Here is a 20140-nt window from a genome sequence, read left to right on the forward strand (position 1 = left end):
GTGCTCAGCATCAGCTATATCTAGTGGTGGTGTTTATTGCTGTGATTTAAAAAAGAGTAAGCCATTCTCCTCATGTCTGTGAGATTGATATGCAAATTATAGCTACATTCCAACATTCCATGAGAGTGGGGTGAGTTCCATGAGAAAGGGGTGAAAGGTGTTATAACTCATGGTGAAAATACAGTGAAGGAGCAGACTAACTGTCTAAAAAGGGGTAGTAGTTCATGGGAAAGGCTTCATGGCTAACATGAGACTTGAGTGGAGTTTAATTTTTTATTTGCTTGAAAATTTTTTGCTTTCTTGCCATATCTAGTGTCAGGCCTCTGAGCCCAAGCCAGGCCATCGCATCCCCTGTGACTTGCATGTATAAGCCCAGATGGCCTGAAGTAACTGAAGAATCACAAAGGAAGTGAATATGCCCTGCCCCACCTTAACTGATGACATTCCACCACAAAAGAAGTGTAAATGGCCGGTCCTTGCCTTAAGTGATGACATTACCTTGTGAAAGTCCTTTTCCTGGCTCATCCTGGCTCAAAAAGCACCCCCACTGAGCACCTTGTGACCCCCCACTCCTGCCTGCCAGAGAACAAACCCCCTTTGACTGTAATTTTCCTTTACCTGCCCAAATCCTATAAAATGGCCCCACCCCTATCTCCCTTTGCTGACTGTCTTTTCCGACTCAGCCTGCCTGCACCCAGGTGAAATAAACAGCCATGTTGCTCACACAAAGCCTGTTTGGTGGTCTCTTCACACGGACGCACATGAAATTTGGTGCCGTGACTCGGATCAGGGGACATCCCTTGGGAGATCAATACCCTGTCCTCCTGTTCTTTGCTCCGTGAGAAAGATCCACCTACGACCTCAGGTCCTCAGACCGACCAGCCCAAGAAACATCTCACCAATTTCAAATCCGGTAAGCGGCCTCTTTTTACTCTCTTCTCCAACCTCCCTCACTATCCCTCAACCTCTTTCTCCTTTCAATCTTGGCACCACACTTCAATCTCTTCCTTCTCTTAATTTCAATTCCTTTCATTTTCTGGTAGAGACAAAGGAGACACATTTTATCCGTGGACCCAAAACTCTGGCGCCGGTCACAGACGGGAAGGCAGCCTTCCCTTGGTGTTTAATCATTGCAGGGACACCTCTCTGATTATTCACCCACATTTCAAAGGTGTCAGACCATGCAGGGACGCCTGTCTTGGTCCTTCACCCTTAGCGGCAAGTCCCGCTTTTCTGGGGAAGGGGCAAGTACCTCAACCCCTTCTCTCCTTGTCTCTACCCCTTCTCCCCTTTTCTGGGAGAGGGGCAAGTACCCCTCAACCCCTTCTCCTTCACCCTTAGCAGCAAGTCCCACTTTTCTGGGGGAGGGGCAAGTACCCATCAACCCCTTCTCCTTCACCCTTAGCGGCAAGTCCCACTTTTCTATGGGGCAAGAACCCCCAATCCCTTATTTCTGCACCCCAACCTCTTATCTCTGTGCCCCAATCCCTTATTTCTGTGCCCCAACCTTGTATCTCTGTACCCCAATCCCTTATTTCCATGCCCCAACACCTTATATCCCTGTGCCCCAATCCCTTATTTCTGTGCCCCGACCTCTTATCTCTATGCCCCATTCCCTTATTTCCGTGCCCTGACCCCTTTTTTCCATGCCCCGACCCCTTATTTCTGTACCTCATCCCTTATTTCCATGCCCCGACCTCTTATCTCTGTGCCTCAACCCCTTTTCCCACTTTTCTGGAAGGTAGGAACCCCCGAACCCCTTCCCTCCATTTCTCTACTCTCTCTTTTCTCTAGGCTTGCTTCCTTCACAATGGGCAACTTTCCACCCTCCATTCCTCCTTCTACTCCCTTGGCCTGTGTTCTCAAAAACTTAAAACTTCTTCAACTCACACCTGACCTAAAACCTAAATGCCTTATTTTCTTCTGCAATGCCGCTTGACCCCAATACAAACTTGACAGTAGTTCCGAATAGCCAGAAAATGGCACTTTGAATTTTTCCATCCTGCAAGATCTCAATAATTCTTGTCGTAAAATAGGCAAACGGTCTGAGCTGCCTGACATCCAGGCATTCTTTTACACATCAGTCGCTTCCTAGTCTCTGTGCCCAGTGCAACTCATCCCAAATCTTCCTTCTTTCTCTCCCGCCTGTCCCCTCAGTACCAACCCCAAGCGTCGCTGAGTCTTTCTAACCTTCCCTTTCTACAGACCCATCTGACCTCTCCCTTCCTCCCCAGGCTGCTCCTCACCAGGCTGAGCTAGGTCCCATTTCTTCCTCAGCCTCCGCTCCTCCACCCTATAATCTTTCTATCACCTCCCCTCCTCACACCTGGTCCTGCTTACAGTTTCGTTCCGTGACTAGCCCTCCCCCTCCTGCCTAGCAATTTACTCTTAAAAAGGTGGCTGGAGCTAAAGGCATAGTCAAGGTTAATGCTCCTTTTTCTTTATCACAAATCAGATAGCGTTTAGGCTCTTTTGCATCAAATATAAAAATCCAGCCCAGTTCATGAATTGTTTGGCAGCAACCCTGAGACACTTTACAGCCCTAGACCCTAAAAGGTCAAAAGGCCGTCTTATTCTCAAAATACATTTTATTACCCAATCTGCTCCTGACATTAAATAAAACTCCAAAAATTAAATTCTGGACCTCAAACCCCACAACATGATTTAATTAACCTCGCCTTCAAGGTGTACAATAATAGAAAAAAGTTGCAATTCCTTGCCTCCACTGTGAGACAAACCCCAGCCACATCTCCAGCATGCAAGAACTTCCAAACGCCTGAACCGCAGTGGCCAGGCGTTCCTCCAGAACCTCCTCCCACAGGAGCTTGCTACACATGCTGGAAATCTGGCCACTGGGCCAAGGAATGGCCGCAGGCCGGGATTCCTCCTAAGCTGCGTCCCATCTGTGTGGGACCCCACTGAAAATCGGACTGTTCAACTCACCTGGCAGCCACTCCCAGAGCCCCTGGAACTCTGGCCCAAGGCTATCTGACTGACTCCTTCCCAGATCTTCTCAGCTTAGCGGCTGAAGACTGACACTGCCAGGTTGCCTCGGAAGCCCCCTAGACCATCACAGATGCCGAGCTTCGGGTAACTCTCACAGTGGAAGATAAGCCCGTCCCCTTCTTAATCAATACGGAGGCTACCCACTCCACATTACCTTCTTTTCAAGGGCCTGTTTCCCTTGCCTCCATAACTGTTGTGGGTATTGACGGCCAGGCTTCTAAACCTCTTAAAACTCCCCAACTCTGGTGCCAATTTAGACAATACTCTTTTAAGCACTCCTTTTTAGTTATCCCCACCTGCCCTGTTCCCTTATTAGGCTGAGACACTTTAACTAAATTATCTGCTTCCCTGACTATTCCTGGACTACAGCTATATCTCATTGCCACCTTTCTTCCCAATCCAAAGCCACCTTTGCGTCCTCCTGTTGTATACCCCCCCCACCTTAACCCACAAGTATAAGATACCTCTACTCCCTCCTTGGTGACCAATCATGCACCCCTTACCGTCTCATTAAAACCTAATCACCCTTACCCCACTCAACGCCAATATCCCATCCTGCAGCACACTTTAAAAAGATTAAAGCCTGTTATCACTCGCCTGCTACAGCATGGCCTTTTAAAGCCTATAAACTCTCCTTACAATTCCCCCATTTTACCTGTCCTAAAACCAGACAAGCCTTACAGGTTAGTTCAGGATCTGCACCTTATCAACCAAATTGTTTTGCCTATCCACCCCGTGGTGCCAAACCCATATACTCTCCTATCCTCAATACCTGCCTCTACAACCCATTATTCTGTTCTAGATCTCAAACATGCTTTCTTTACTATTCCTTTGCACCCTTAATCGCAGCCTCTCTGCTTTCACTTGGACTGACCCTGACACCCATCAAGCTCAGCAAATTACCTAGGCTGTACTGCCACAAAGCTTCACAGACAGCCCCCATTACTTCAATCAAGCCCAAATTTCTTCCTCATCTGTTACCTATCTCGGCATAATTGTCATAGAAACACACGTGCTCTCCCTGCCAATCTTGTACGACTGATCTCTCAAACCCCCGCACCTTCTACAAAACAACAACTCCTTTCCTTCCTAGGCATGGTTAGCGTGGTCAGAATTCTTACACAAGAGCCAGGACCACACCCTGTAGCCTTTCTGTCCAAACAACTTGACCTTACTGTTTTAGCCCAGCCCTCATGTCTGCGTGCAGAGGCTGCCACTGCTTTAATACTTTTAGAGGCCCTCAAAATCACAAACTATGCTCAACTCACTCTCTACAGTTCTCATAACTTCCAAAATCTATTTTCTTCCTCATACCTGATGCATATACTTTCTGCTTCCCGGCTCCTTCAGCTATATTCACTCTTTGTTGAGTCTCCCACAATTATCATTGTTCCTGGCCCAGACTTCAATCCGGCCTCCCACATTATTCCTGATACCACACCTGACCCCCATGAACGTATCTCTCTGATCCACCTGACATTCACCCCATTTCCCCATATTTCCTTCTTTCCTGTTCCTCACCCTGATCATGCTTGATTTATTGATGGCAGTTCCACCAGGCCTAATCGCCACACACCAGCAAAGGCAGGCTATGCTATAGTACAAGCCACTAGCCCGCCTCTCAGAACCTCTCATTTCCTTTCCATCGTGGAAATCTATCCTCAAGGAAATAACTTCTCAGAGTTCCATCTGCTACTCTACTACTCCTCAGGGATTATTCAGGCCCCCTCCCTTCCCTACACATCAAGCTCAAGGATTTGCCCCACCCAGGACTGGAAAATTAGCTTTACTCAACATGCCCTGAGTCAGAAAACTAAAATACCTCTTAGTCTAGGTAGATACTTTCACTGGATAGGTAGAGGCCTTTCCCACAGGGTCTGAGAAGTCCACCGCAGTCATTTCTTCCCTTCTGTCAGACATAATTCCTCAGTTTAGCCTTCCCACCTCTATACGGTCTGATAACGGACGAGCCTTTATTAGTCAAATCAGCCAAGCAGTTTTTCAGGCTCTTAGTATTCAGTGAAACCTTTATATACCTTATGGTCCTCCGTCTTCAAGAAAAGTAGAATGGACTAAAGGTCTTTTAAAAACACACCTCACCAAGCTCAGCCACCAACTTAAAAAGGACTGGACAATACTTTTACCACTTTCCCTTCTCAGAATTCAGGCTTGTCCTCGGAATGCTACAGGGTACAGCCCATTTAAGCTCCTATATAGACACTTCTTTTTATTAGGCCCCAGTCTCATTCCAGACACCAGACCAACCTAGACTGTGCCCCCAAAAAACTTGTCATTCCTACTATCTTCTGTTTGGTCATATTCCTATTCACCATTCTCAACTACTCATACATGCCCTGCTTTTATTTACACTGCCAGTTTACACTGTTTTTCCAAGCCATCACAGCTGATATCTCCTGGTGCTATCCCCAAACTGCCACTCTTAACTCTTGAAGTAAATAAATAATCTTTGCTGGCAGGACTATGCTGAATCTCCTTAGGCACTCTCTAATCAGATATCCTGAGTTGTCCCAATTCTTAGACATTTTATACCTGTTTTTCTCCTTCTGTTATTCCACTTAGTTTCTCAATTCATCCAAAACTGTATCCAGGCCATCACCAATCATTCTATACGACAAATGTTTCTTCTAACGTCCCCACTATATCACCCCTTACCACAAGACCTCCCTTCAGCTTAATCTCTCCCACTCTAGGTTCCCACGCCGCCCCTAATCCCGCTTGAAGCAGCCCTGAGAAACATCGCCCGTTCTCTCTCGATACCACTCCCCAAAAATTTTCGCCGCCCCAACACTTCAGCACTATTTTGTTTTATTTTTCTTATTAATATAAGAAGGCAGGAATGTCAGGCCTCTGAGCCCAAGCCAAGCCATCGCATCCCCTGTGACTTGCACCTATATGCCCAGATGGCCTGAAGTAATTGAAGAATCACAAAAGAAGTGAATGTGCCCTGCCTCACCTTAACTGATGACATTCCACCACAAAAGAAGTGTAAATGACCCGTCCTTGCCTTAAGTGATGACATTACCTTGTGAAAGTCCTTTTCCTGGCTCATCCTGGCTCAAAAAGCACCCCCAATGAGCACCTTGTGACCCCCACTCCTGCCTGCCAGAGAACAAACCCCCTTTGACTGTAATTTTCCTTTACCTGCCCAAATCCTATAAAATGGCCCCACCCTTATCTCCCTTTGCTGACTCTCTTCAGACTCAGCCTGCCTGCACCCAGGTGAAATAAACAGCCATGTTGCTCACACAAAGCCCTTTTGGTGGTCTCTTCACATGGACGCGCATGAAATCTAGGGCTTCCATTTTTTTTGGTAAGAAAATGGATTAAATATTATTTTTTCATAAATTTGCCAAATGCTTTTCTCTATGAAATTATGTATCAAGATCACTTTTGCTTTGTAGTTAAGTGTATTGAGGACTTCAGTTAAACACTTGCTTTTATAAAATTATTATTATTATTATTATTAGGAACAGGGTCTTACTCTGTATATCAGGCTGGAATGCAGTGGCATGATCATAGCTCACTGCAGCCTCCAAATCCTGAGTTCAAGCAATCCTCCCACCACAGCCTCCCGAGTAGTTGGGACTATAGGAACATGATATCATGCCCAGCTAATTAAAAAGAATTTTTTTTTTTTTTTTTTGTAGAAACAAGGTCTCAGTACGTTGCTCAAGTTGTGTTTTTATAAAACAATTAAAGAAGTCAGACAATTCACATTGTTATACTAGAACTATTGTTATGTAGGTTTGGTGGATTATTTACTAATAGTTTTACTATTGGTATTACTATTACTATTGGTAATTATAGGCATTTATATAAGAATATAAAATAATCAGCCGCGCACAGTGGTTCATGCCTGTAATCCCAGCACTTTGGGAGGCCAAGGCAGGTGGATCACAAGGTCAGAAGATCGAGACCATCCTGGCTAACAAGGTGAAATGCCGTCTCTACTAAAAAATACAAAAAAATTAGCTGGGCATCGTGGCGGGCACCTATAGTCCCAGCTACTTGGGAGGCTGAGGTAGGAGAATGGCGTGAACCCAGGAGGCAGAGCTTGCAGTGAGCCAAGATTGCCCAACTGCGCTCCAGCCTGGGTGACAGAGCAGGACTCCGTCTCAAAAAAATAAAAAATAAAAAATAAATAAATAAGAATATAAAATAATCACTCAGTATTTTACTTTAACACCCAATCACTTATTTCCTCATTAATTTTATGAAGGAGTTAACTTAGAACTCAATTATATTACAGCATAGGCTTTTATCATTAAGCAGGTGGTAATGCTTGGACTTCATGCTCAGTCTGTCAAAAAGAAACTTAACCTACAATGAGAAATTAATGTACTTTTAAGGCAACAGCAATTTGTTTATGGCCTTTTCATGCAAGGAAGACATCATTATAGGCTCCATCAATACCAGCACAACTTTGATAGAACCTTCAGCATAATTAGTTTTGAACATATTGAAATTGATAAACAACTTTCCAAGTGTAATTATATTCTATATATTTGCTCATTACATGTGTTGTGGAGGGAAGAATAAAAACTTCAATACGTTTCAAAGTAAGTTCTCTGATTATATAAAAATTAATGTTTGGGTATTTTCTTTCTCTTTATTGTATACGGGCATAGGAAACTGTGTGTGTGTGTGTGTGTGCAAGAGCGCACATGAGCTTTGGAAACTGACTCATAACTCCTAACACTTTGCAAGAAGACAGAAGTAGAAAAGAGAGGTAACAAATATAAATGAGAGGTAACAACCTTCAGCCATTTCTGAGATAAGCTAGAACTTGAAGGAAAATAATGAATCATCATGTTTAACAGAAGTTTGAAGGAGTATGGCATAGCATAATCCATTATTTTGCAGCCAGTTGTAAATATCCAAGTGGAAACATTAACAACATATACCACTATGAAACAAGATGATATTTAGTCATCCTTTTTATTTTTTGATGAAAAGAAACACAAATGAATTGTTGGAGTGATAGAAACTTTTAAATCAAGGCCTCACCTGGTCGGCAAATCTGATGAACTATTCACTAGCCAACATGCTGCTATATGGAATTGGCAAGATAAAGGAGGGGATCAATTAAAAACAAGTTTTCACAACTTTATTTGAACTGCGTATGTCAAGTGCCATATAATTACTATCAGGATAAAACTGTGTGCTTCACATGAACCATGCTAAAGAAAGACAATTTTCTTCTTCCATTAGAGGGTGGCTAGGGCAATACTTTTGACTAAAGGTGAAAAAGAAAAAAAAGGAAGGCCTACGAACATAGTCATTTAATCAAAGAACTTTGAGTTTATTTAATTTGGTAGCCATTGAATACTGCACAGGAGTTTCTGCTAAGTCTAGAGAGCATGACATTTTGGACCCAGGCCACAATTATACTAGCCATTTGTTGTTCACCTCTGGCTCTAGGGACTCAGCTATTTTCTTTTTCTCTTAAAGGGATATCACTATTCATTGAATTCCTTGCAATGCCTCTCCCCATGAAGACCTTCTGGTTAATAGCCTGCATTTTTCACAAACAGTTCCATTTATAATGGCCATTTGCTAGGATATATATGCTATTGGGGTATAGAAATTACAAAGGTCATGAAAATCCAATAGAAGTTCCCCAGATTAATTATATGTATTAATATTATCCTCTTCTCATTTGGGCACTGACAAGTGTAAAATTGACTGATGTGTTTTCTCTTCTTTAATGTGTCATTTTTATTTTCAGAAGTCAGTATTGGAGACACAAAAGACTGCATGGAGCATTACACATCCAGGTGTAGCCGCATCCATAATAATGCATGCATGAGCAATGCCCTAGGAATGCCCTTTGAAAATGATTAATAGAGATGCTATAGTTTAACTAGGTACTACAGAAAGAGCATGCAATATCTATTACATAAATTTAATTTTCATTTTGGGCTTTATTATTTGTCATTTTTTTCCTTGAGCATGAAGGATTAAAATAGACTGTGATATTTATAAATGTTTAACAGATCTTCCTTATAGCATATCCTAGACCGTGTTTTAAATGAACAGCTCTTGGAATGAAGCCCCATCGAAATCCAGGGCTAAAATCAATCTGCCTGAGGTACTACATGAACAGAGTGCAGTTGTTTTGGTGAGGCATGACAATGTCTTTCCTGGCATTAGAGAGGCTCGGGTTGCAGCCACCCTGGGAAGAATACAACTGAGCTGCTATATCAACTGTGTTTTCACCTTGCAAGATTCTGGATCAGATTCTGGCACAACTGTTCCTATAATCACACTAGAGGATATGATATTATTATCCAGCTAAAACTAGTCATAAAGTCACTTCCTATTAGAGATCATTATAAAGACAACTAGAAACTATTGGCAGTAGTTTGGTACACACTGAACATTCTTCAGAGATATTTGTCAAAGTTTTCTGTATACCCTATGATTTGCAGTTCTTTTTCTTTTTAAAAAAATTATTTTATTTTAATTTCCAGGATACATATGCAGGACGTGCAGGTTTGCTATGCAGGGAAATGTGTGCCATGGTGGTTTGCTGCATCTATCAACCCATCACCTAGGTATAAAGCCCCACATGCATTAGCTATTTATCCTGATGCTCTCCCTCTCACTGCCCTTCCCTGACAGGCCACAGTATGTGTTGTTCGCCTCTTTGTGTCTATGTGTTCTCACTGTTCGGCTCCCACTTAAAAGTGAGAACATGTGACGTTTGATTTTTTTGTTCCTGTGTTCATTTGCTGAGGATAATTGCTTTGCACCTTAACCTTGTCCCTGAAAAGGACATGATCTCATTCCTTTTTATGGCCGCATAGTATGCCATGGTGTATATTTACCACATTTTCGTTATCTAGTCTATCACTGATGCGTGTTTTGATTGATTCCATGTCTTTATTATTGGGAATAGTGCTGCAATGAACATATATGTGCATATGTCTTTACAATAGAATAATTTATATTTCTTTGGATATATGCTCAGTAATAGGATTGCTGGGTCAAATGGTATGTCTGGTTCTAGGTCTTTGAGGAATTGCCACACTGTCTTCCACAATGGTAGAACTAACTTACATTCCCACCAATAGTGTAAAAGTGTTCCTATTTCTCTGCAACCTCACCAACATCTGTTGTTTCTTAACTTCTTAATAATCATCATTCTGACTGGCATGAGATGGAATCTCATTGAGATCTTGATTTGCATTTCTCTAGTGATCAGTGATGTTGAACTGTTTTTTCATGTTTGTTGGTCCAGAATTTCCTTAAATTGATAAGCAACATCAGCAAAGTCTTAGGATACAAAATCAATGTGCAGAAATCAAAAACATTCCTATACTCCAACAATAGACAAGCAGAGAGCCAAATCATGAATGAACTCCTATTCACAATTGCTACAAAGAGAATAAAGTACCCATAAATACAGCTAAAAAGGGAAATGAAGTTCTCCTTTTAGAGAACTACAAACCACTGCTCAAAGAAATCAGAGAGGACACAAACAAATGAAAAAACAGTCCATGCTCATAGATAGGAAGAATCAATATTGTGAAAATGGCCATACCATCCAAAGTAATTTATAGATTCAATGCTATTGCCATTAAATTACCATTGATATTCTTTACAGAATTAGAAAAACCACTTTAAAATTCACATGGAACCCAAAAAGAGCCCATACAGCCACGACAATCCTAAGCAAAAAGAACAAAGCTGGAAGCATGATGACGCCCGACTTCAAACTATACTGCAATTTCCCCCCCATCCAAAAAAAAAAAAAAAGGTATTAGGCCTGACACGGTGGCTCACGCCTGTAATCTCAGCACTTTGGGAGGCCAAGGCGGGCAGATCACGAGGTCAGGAGATCGAGATCATCCTGGCGAAACTGGTGTAATCCTGTCTTTACTAAAAATACGAAAATTAGCTTGGCGTGGTGACGCGTGCCTGTAATCCGAGCTACTCCGGAGGCTGGGGCAGGAGACTCGCTTGAACCTGGGGAGGTGGAGTTGCAGTGAGCTGAGATTGAGCCACTGCACTGTAGCCTGGCGACAGAGTGAGACTCGGTCTCAAAAAAGAAAAAAAAGGCGGGGCGGCGGGGGATTAAAACACAAATAAGAGTTTGCCACTAGCAAAAAGGGAAGAGATAGGTCTTGTAAAGCCATGTTGAAATTGGATGCTGGGTGAACGGCTAGGTTTCCTTACCAGCCAAGTGTCGTAGTCAGTATGTGCTGTTATAAAGGGTGAGGGTGAGTAATTTATAAAGGAAAGAGGTTTATCTGGCTCACATTCTGCAGGCTGTACAAGAAACATGGTGCCAGCATCTCCTGGTGAGAAAGTCAGATTGCTTCTACTCATGGTGGAGAGGGAAGGAAAGAAGTGCGGGCCGAAATCACACGGCAGGGAAGAAACAAGAGAGAGGGAAGGAGGTGCCAGACTTTTTTCAACAACCACTTCTTGTCGCTCCTACAAGAATCTCACCAAGTCATTGATGAGGGATCCACCCCCATGACCCAAACACCCCCAAGCATCCCCCACCACCAACACTGGAGATCAAATTTCGACATGAGACTTGACAGAGCCAAACAGACCATGTTTAAAGCATAGCACCAAGAAAGCAGTTTATTCTCACTTGCCTAGAGTAGGAGTGATTCAAGTTAAAAATGCATTTGTGGCCCTGGAACACTTCAAGTGTATTAAATGCCAAGTGTATGTGGTAATTAACGTAAAATATAATGTAATGTAACTTACCTATACTTATTAATTGACTTCTGTTTCTCCTCACTATAAATTGTCAGCATGCAGTTTTACTTCAAATAATAATCCTTCTAGGTATACCCAATAAAAAATAATACCCAGATGACTCACATGAAAACAAAAATTTATTCAAATTACCTCAAATTTTAGAAAATAAACTAAGATTGACATAGTCACCCATTGCTCTTGTAATTATGAGGTTGACACCAAATACACATTAATCAATCAAATAAAGAGTCTCAATAGTCCGAGATTCACGTGACCAACTGAACCAACCTTGTACAAAATCATTCATTTTTTTTCTTTTGCCAAACGTAACATATACACAATCTATTTTGCTATCGTTTAATTTTATAAGAAGAAAGTAAGGTCCAAATTAGAGGCTTCTTTTGGTTAATTTTTCCACAAACATGTCTTACAGTAAAGGGCATTTTCCCTTTATCTTTTAGCTATATTTCTCCAGACGATCAAATTAGTTGTGAAAAGGCATTGATTGTTTGGAGTGAAAATGATGAGCACCGGAAACACATTATCCTAAAAGAGAGAAATGTTTAATATTTACATTTCATAGCAAGAAATATTGTACCTGGCTAAAATAAACTGAGAAGTAGTTTACCAATAATGGTCTATTGTCATACTAATATTTACTTATATGAGAAAATAAAAGTTCTTAAATTTTTTACAAATGTGACATGATTTGTCACATATTTATTTATACTCCTTAGAACTATTTGAGAATGTGAAATTGTTTTGTCCATACTCCTAATAGTTCCACCTCTATTTTTTCATCCCCCCAAAATAATAAATTGTTTTTAAATTACAAGAATGCTTTTTTAAAAAAATTATGTTTTTTCTTTTAAATCTAGTAAGTTCTAAATTACACTTTAATGCAACCTCTGGTAAGCTCTAAAACAGATTTATAGTCTGTAATTATTGTCTTTATTTCCACTCCAGTACTTCTACATCTTACCCCCATGGGGCTAAAAAGAATATTGAAACTTAGCACTATTTAACATACCAATTAAAAAGACACATTAAAAATTATAATTATGGCCAGGCACGGTGGCTCACGCCTGTAATTCCAGCACTTTGGGAGGCCGAGACAGTGGATCACTTGAGGTTAGGAGTTCAAGACCAGCCTGGCCAACATGGTGAAACCCCGTCTCTACTAAACATACAAAAAATTAGCCAGGAGTGGTGACAGGCGCCTGTAATCCCAGCTACTGGGGAGGCTGAAGCAGGAGAATCACTTGAACCCGGGAGGTGGAGGTTGCAGTGAGCCGAGATGGCACCACTGCACTCCAGCCTGGGCAACAAGACTGAAACTCCACCTCAAAAAAAAAAAAAAAAAAAAAAAAAAAGAATTACAGTGAAATTACATTAAGAATTTTCTATAAATAACCACTCTTTTGGATAAGACATTGTGGATAATCGATGTTTTGAAAAGGTTAGCCTTTAAATAGGAATTACATTTTAAGAGAGAACATTTATGAGAGCTCAAGAGCAAGTTGATATTGGACTGCATTGAGCTGATGATGTTTCTTAAGTTTGTGCTTTAGTTTCTACATTGATATCCCTGGTGACCTTTGGAGATCACCTTATTTCTCTGGACTAGCTGTTTCCTAACAGAGAAAATGGGAATAACAATTTCTATATTCCCATCTTAAAAATATGATAGATCTAAAATAGTGGCTGGTTTCTTGATTTTACTTTTCTTCATTTCCCTCTTCTTAATAATAACTATTATTCAGTGCTGACTATGTGGCTAGGCATTGTTTTAAGTGCTTTCATAAGTATTAAAATTTGTAATCCTCTGCCACATGTGCTAAGGTGAGAATTAATCTCATACCTATTTCACTGATGAGAAAACTAAGCCATGGAGATGTCAAGTAACTTGCCTAAAGTCATGCAGTCCATGAATGCCAGAGCCAGGATTCAGACCTGGTAGACTACACTGTCCGTGGCTTTTACCACTATACTTACTGTCTTTTTTTTTTTTTATTTATTGCAGCTAAATTTTTTGAGCTATGTCTATTACTAGAATTTCCACTGAAGCACTATTATAGCCTTATGAATTAAATCCTAACACTACTATTACTTTACAAATGAAGAAAACCAGTTACAGCAAAGTTCATTATTTGCCCAATGTCGCAAAGCACTATCAGATTGAGCTCAGAGATTTGACTCCAGCAGTTGCATTTCCTGGACTGCTATACAAATACATTTCATTAAACAGCAGAATTAACTTGTTTATGCTCTACTTCACTTTACAACGATTTGAGATGGCTTCAAAACATGTTACATGTTGTTTAAGAAGAAGACATCAGTTTTGGACAGTTGTTGCAAATTTAAATGTGGAAGTAGCATGACATGGTTAAATAACTAGTGGAACTGAGAGACACGGGTAAAGATACGGCACTGTCACTGTTCCATCCCAACTGCCTATAAACTGATGGCTGTGACACCTGCCCTGTCAAGAACCATACATGTGACTTCAACTCACAGTCAATTGGCCAGAACTAGTTGCATGGCCTCAAATTTACTGTGAAGAAAAAAGGAAGATATCACATGTGTCCAGAAAGGAGAGAAGAACCAGGAATGATGAGTATTAGTGATTTCTAGGATACTTTATCTCCAATGTAAGAAAAAATAACATCCAAATCTTAGCCGATTGCATGAATTTAATGTATATGACATTTCATGTGTGGTACATATATTAAGTTGACATAAACCCTAGTTCATGTTTCTCTTGAAATGTACCTATTCTAAAATGAATAATTACTTAGGGAAGCCAACTAGTTAAGATACTTAGGTTTGAAGTTTATTTTTTCATTTCTTCATATGACTTTTTCTATGCCTCATAAGCTTCTATAAGTAACAAAAATAATGACATTTATTTGGTATTTACTATGTTCCGGACACCATGTATTAACTCATTTCATCCTTACACTGACTGTATGATGTGAGCACGATTTATTATGTCTATTTAGTATATGAGAGTACTATCGACTGGATCATTTGTATGAATTAATGTGAATAAAGCTGTAAAAAGAGAAGATAATTCTGACAGCTCATCTTGAAAACTTCAATAATACCGCTGTTGTTAACCTATTTTAAAAATCTAAAAAAAAGTTAGCATGTAGTGGATATTTACTACAGGATAAACACCATGCTCCTGCTTTAAATTTGTGTTGCATGTAACCTGCACATAAATTCTCCAGGATATATACGTTAAGCTACATTTGACAGATGAAAAATATAAGGCATATGGACTCCAAACCTAGCAATATATGTATTTGTATACTTAAGAATGAATGGGATATTTGATTATTAAAATATATTAAAATTGTATTCCCCAAGGATATCTTCGAAAGAGTTGAATATGGATGTGATGGTGTTTATTGGTTGTTGCAATTTTTAAAAATCTTTCCACCTACAAGGGCTTACTTTGCCATTTTAAATCATGTTGAACCATAAATTCATTTATCTTAATTTTACTTGCTGAGCTTTTAACTGAGACATAGAAATTAGGTAAAGATATTAAGTAGAACAGTGACAGCAGATATTCATACACAATTGAGGAGAGAAAATAATTCCTATTCAAAAGGGCTATTCTGATTTGTCTTGCCCCAGGAGGGATGACATATATATTGTATACAACGAAAGCTTAAGATGTTCTCTTTGAAGTGTTCATTGACTTAATAATTAATAAAAGTTTCATGAAGCCAAGTTATAATTCATGAAATACTTTTACAACACAGAATTAAACAGTTGATACCATTTTCTATAAAAATGTGTACTAGAAAGAATGAAAATGTCACCTTTCATTATGTTAACCTTAATATCAGCTATTAGGTTTAAAATAATGTCAAATAGAATAAGCTACAAGGAACTCATATGATCATTTATTTATACCTTCATGCCACTTTAAATATTCTAGATTTTTAAATTTTCTTACTTCACCTGAGCAATGTATGATATGGTCTAGTACTTTTTATTCATCATGAACAAAAGAGAAATAAATGTGAATCAATGTACTGAATATTTCAAATTTAAAGAAAACACTGGACTAATCGTGTGTGCACACATGTGTTTGTGTGTGCATATGTGCACACTTGTGTCAGGCAGAACAAGCACATTACTTATGATGGCTGTATTCAGTGTGGCTCATTCTCCACTTTCCCCCCAGCTATTAGGAATCTCTAAAAATAGACTGTGTATGGAGCCCTTAATAATCTATTGCATATAGCCAACACCAATGCTTCATTAATTTTATATAAAACAAATCATCAAATTGTTTGTTACAAAATGTGTATTTATTCATGCAATTCTGTAAATATGCTCTAAATAAACTGTCACTAGCCTATAAGGATCAATGCTTATGAGTTACTTTTCACATCATTAGTTTCATGTAAAATAAAAATACTGTAAAAATGTATACAGAGAATAAAGTACTCTTAGAAGCTGTTTTATTAATTAGAAAATTTTTGCTAATAATTTTGATATTTTGGTTTGATAGATTTTTTCTATTAAATGATTGGCAGAAATACAGAGTTTGAATTATTGATCATTTTGATCAATATTCAAATGTTTCATGTTTATTTTAAACTTAGCTTTTTTTCCCCAATAGTATTAGGCAGAATTACCATCCCCTATATGTACAAAAATAAAGCATCATTAATTTCCATACTAGATTTTGGCATAAAAGGAACACTTGCTATTTTATTTGTATGTTTCTTCTACTCATTTTCTCTAATGTTTCCATTTTTAATTTGCTGTGATTCCGAATGTCTTGTAATTTTCGAGTTGCATGTGTGCTTTCTAAATAACACAGATTAGAAAAATAAGACACTATTATAGACTGTATTGTATGACTTTATACCTATGAATCAGATTTCAATTTAAGAAAGAACAAACTGTTGAGATACTTGGATTCTTTTTAATTAAAATATTAAGATTTTGGGTTTCTATCAAGGACTCTCATTGGGGGTTCAACATACCTCATTTTTATTCAAATTAAATCTAGTAAATATCTTTCTTTGATTTATTCCAATGGAGATTATAACTATATTGTATTATGGGATAGGAATAATGTATTGCTTGTCTTTACACTTCATAATTATTTTGTTCATTAATGAATACCTAGTGTCTAGAATACTGTTTGATTTACAGTAGCTGTCCAATATTTATATTTTGGGGGATAAATGTATAGGTATAATTGTATTGTGTCAAAATATTTAAAATGAATTAAATGATCATGAAAAGACCTAATATACATTACAAGTAGAATTTTTATACACACACACACACACACAAATATATATTGTATACAAATAATTTACATAAAGTTTTATAGTGTAATCTATTTTTATTTTCTATTTGCTGTTGATTTAATTGCTTTCTTGGGAGTCTCAGAGAAACTTCTTTAAAAAAGCCTAACTTCAACATTACTATATTTGTTACTTTAAATTCATTTGCTAAACCTCTGTATAGAATTTGTTTTTGTCTCTTCCCAATCAGTTATATTTATATACATTTGTTAAATAGACAAGGCTATCTGACTACTCTTCAAAATGCTGTTGCTATAGAAATTTAGCCAAATATGTTAAGTATGACACCATAAAAATGGGTTTTAAAATACAGCCTTGACAAAAATATGATCCATTTTACAATATTATGACAAATGAAACAAAATAAACCACCACCAACAAAATTTTTTTAACGTACATTGACAAATGAATCAAAATAAACCATCACCAACAAAATTTTTTTTAACGTACATTGACAAATAATATTCAAGATTCCAAGAGCGCTAATTTTGTAATTCTAAAATTTCAGGGAACTCCCCTAGCTAGTTTGTGATGCATTCATTTTAAAAATCAAGGACTCGATTGAGAAGGCTTCATGCTACTATGTGTACTCTGGAAAGACCATTGAGGAACAGTTCAATTTGGTTACAAGATTCTTTATTTTGTAAACTATACATAAACAGTAAAAAAGAAAATGCATTATACTTTATTACATAAAGTCAACATTAAATTTTGTATTGAGTGTGTATAAATTAAATGGAAATAATTAATCAATTTTGCTTTCAATGAATTGTATACTGGGAAACCAGTTTACCCACTGTTGAAATTAAAGATACCAATACGTAACATTCAACAGGTTTTTCCATTTTTATTATGGGCACAAAACCATTGGTATGATATAGTTAAAAGTGATGGTGTGCCAAAATGTCTACACAATTAATTAACATGCTAACTTAAATACAGCGGTTAAAGTAATTTTTGCTACAGTTAAATCTTAAATGCTACTCTACACAATAATCATAAACAAGTCCACACGGCAATTATGTAACAATAGAAAAAAAGAAAGAAACGTATCCCATTTTCTTCATTCCAGCAGCAATACCTTTACTGATATTAATCTGTTAATTAGGTGTGCTTATATATTGCGTAATATACTATATTGGTATGCATGCTAAAATCTTTCTATCTCTATTTTTGCAAGGCACCATACAATACGTTCTCTAAGTTTCCACACTACTAACAAAAATAACATAATTCTAAGATTAAATGCAAACTTTTACCTAAAATGGGAAATAAAATGAAAATTAAGAATTTAAAATTTGACCTTGGGGCAAATGACAAACTTTGTAAAAATATGGTTTAAATGAATCTTTCCCTTTGTCTTCCTAATTTAAATTCTGCTCCCTAAGTTGCTGGTCAGAAAGATAAAGAAATCTAGAAAGGCAAACAAATCATGTTATTAAAGAATCTTTTAAAAAATCTGCTTGAGACTGCCATCCAAATTAAAATACACACTGGGGAGAACAACTAAATTTTTAACTTTCAGAATCCATGGTTTTCCATACTTGCCATTTTGTAAAATGTCCTATTAGATCCAGAATAATTTCATAGGTAAAAACACCACTATTAATGTAAACACAATTGAGGACTCTACAATTGTCACTTTGTTTTTCTTGCCATGTGGTATCTCTCTGTTATCCTGACTCATCTAGGTCTAGCAAGATGCTACTTTGGAAATGCAATTAAAGCATGCATATTTTTCCTAAATCCTTAGGACCCAGGTCATTAAAAATTTATTTATTTTAAATTTCACTTAGAATTACCTTTCAAAAAATTAACATGTACGATCCCAAGCACTAGCTGTCATTTTGCTTATGGAAGATTTACAAAGTTTGTTCTCGTGAAAAATTTATCATAGTAGCACTTCAAAACTTTATTTTGTCTGACTAGACTGCATATGTATTTTCTTTTTGTGTAAGGAATATAAAAACTCAAAGCAAATGATTCTTATTTAAACATAAAGTTCTATAACTTTAGCTGCAATTTTTCAAATAATTATACAAAATATATGTGAGGTTTAGAATCATTTTGTTATTGGGGAAGACGATAATTTTAAATAGGCTATCATTTTTGTAAATATTAGAAATGTAGAATTTATTGATTTCAACTGTCATCAATCAAATGTATACATCATGGTCATCACCACCATCATCATCATCCCCTTCATCTTCGTCATCATCTTCAATTTCATCTTCATCATTCATAATATCATCTTCATCATCATCATCATCAGTCCATTCATGAAAATCTCCACTAGCAAAATCTCCGGAGATCTCAAAATCTATAGCTTAAAACAAGTGAAAGTAAACATAACCTTTATTTGACTGAATAGTGTCAATTTCTGAAAGATAAAATCCTTATAAAAATTAAGAATATTTTTTAGAAAGTAATTTGTTTTCTATCTTATTTATCAAAGATAAGGAAAGATCCATTTTCTGGAAAATTATCACATGTTAAAAATCTATCATTTGTTAAAATGTATGTGCTAAAAGCAGAATCATTATTGAGGTATGTTATGCAAGATTTCCAGTCCAGTAATATTGATCTCATCCCAGTTGTTATAGAAATTCATGTCAGACTGTGCATTTTGCAAAGAATTCAAAATTTCTTCTACAAGTGTGGCAGAAAAATTGCCCTACCAAAGATATTTATTTCCTAATCTCCAGAATCTATAATGTTACCTTAACATGAAAAAGTGACTTTGCAAATATGGTTAAGTAAAGGAATTTGAATTGGAGAGATTATCCTGAATTACCCAGGTGGATCCAAATTGTCACTTAGGTTCTTAAAATAAAAAAAAATGTTTTCCAGATAGAGTGGGAAGGAGCTATGACTACAGAAGAATGATCAGAGATGCAGTGTTGTCGGCTTAAGTTTAGAGGAAAGAGTCCATGAACCAAGGGATGAGAGCTACCTCTAAGAGGTGAAAAGGGCAAGGAAACAGATTTTCCTCTAAAGCTTCCAGAGAGGAGCACCATCCTGCTGACATCTGGATGTTGAGCTTAGTGAGA

At 37.9% G+C, this 20140-nt stretch overlaps 1 protein-coding gene and 1 long non-coding RNA gene across 5 annotated transcripts in view; one reads left to right on the forward strand and one right to left on the reverse strand.

The window, feature by feature from the left end:
• The first annotated feature begins 407 nt into the window (after window positions 1-407).
• Window positions 408-10723, forward strand: LOC129143792 (uncharacterized). Its single transcript, XR_008547660.2, has 3 exons — window positions 408-913; window positions 9501-9584; window positions 10637-10723. It is a non-coding gene; the product is annotated as an uncharacterized LOC129143792 (long non-coding RNA).
• The window catches only part of SPOCK3 (SPARC (osteonectin), cwcv and kazal like domains proteoglycan 3), a 510259-nt gene continuing 499618 nt past the window's right edge, over window positions 9500-20140 (reverse strand). For 3 of the 4 annotated variants that reach the window (XM_054683476.2, XM_001151431.5, XM_054683478.2), the window contains one exon: window positions 9500-19416. In XM_054683476.2, the coding sequence (XP_054539451.1) occupies window positions 19247-19416 (170 nt within the window). In that variant the 3' untranslated portion in view covers window positions 9500-19246. The remainder of the gene's footprint in view (window positions 19417-20140) is intronic. The other variant, XM_054683477.2, reaches the window with a different exon arrangement.

This window comes from Pan troglodytes, chromosome 3 (assembly GCF_028858775.2).
Source record: "Pan troglodytes isolate AG18354 chromosome 3, NHGRI_mPanTro3-v2.0_pri, whole genome shotgun sequence".
Taxonomy (NCBI): domain Eukaryota; kingdom Metazoa; phylum Chordata; class Mammalia; order Primates; family Hominidae; genus Pan; species Pan troglodytes.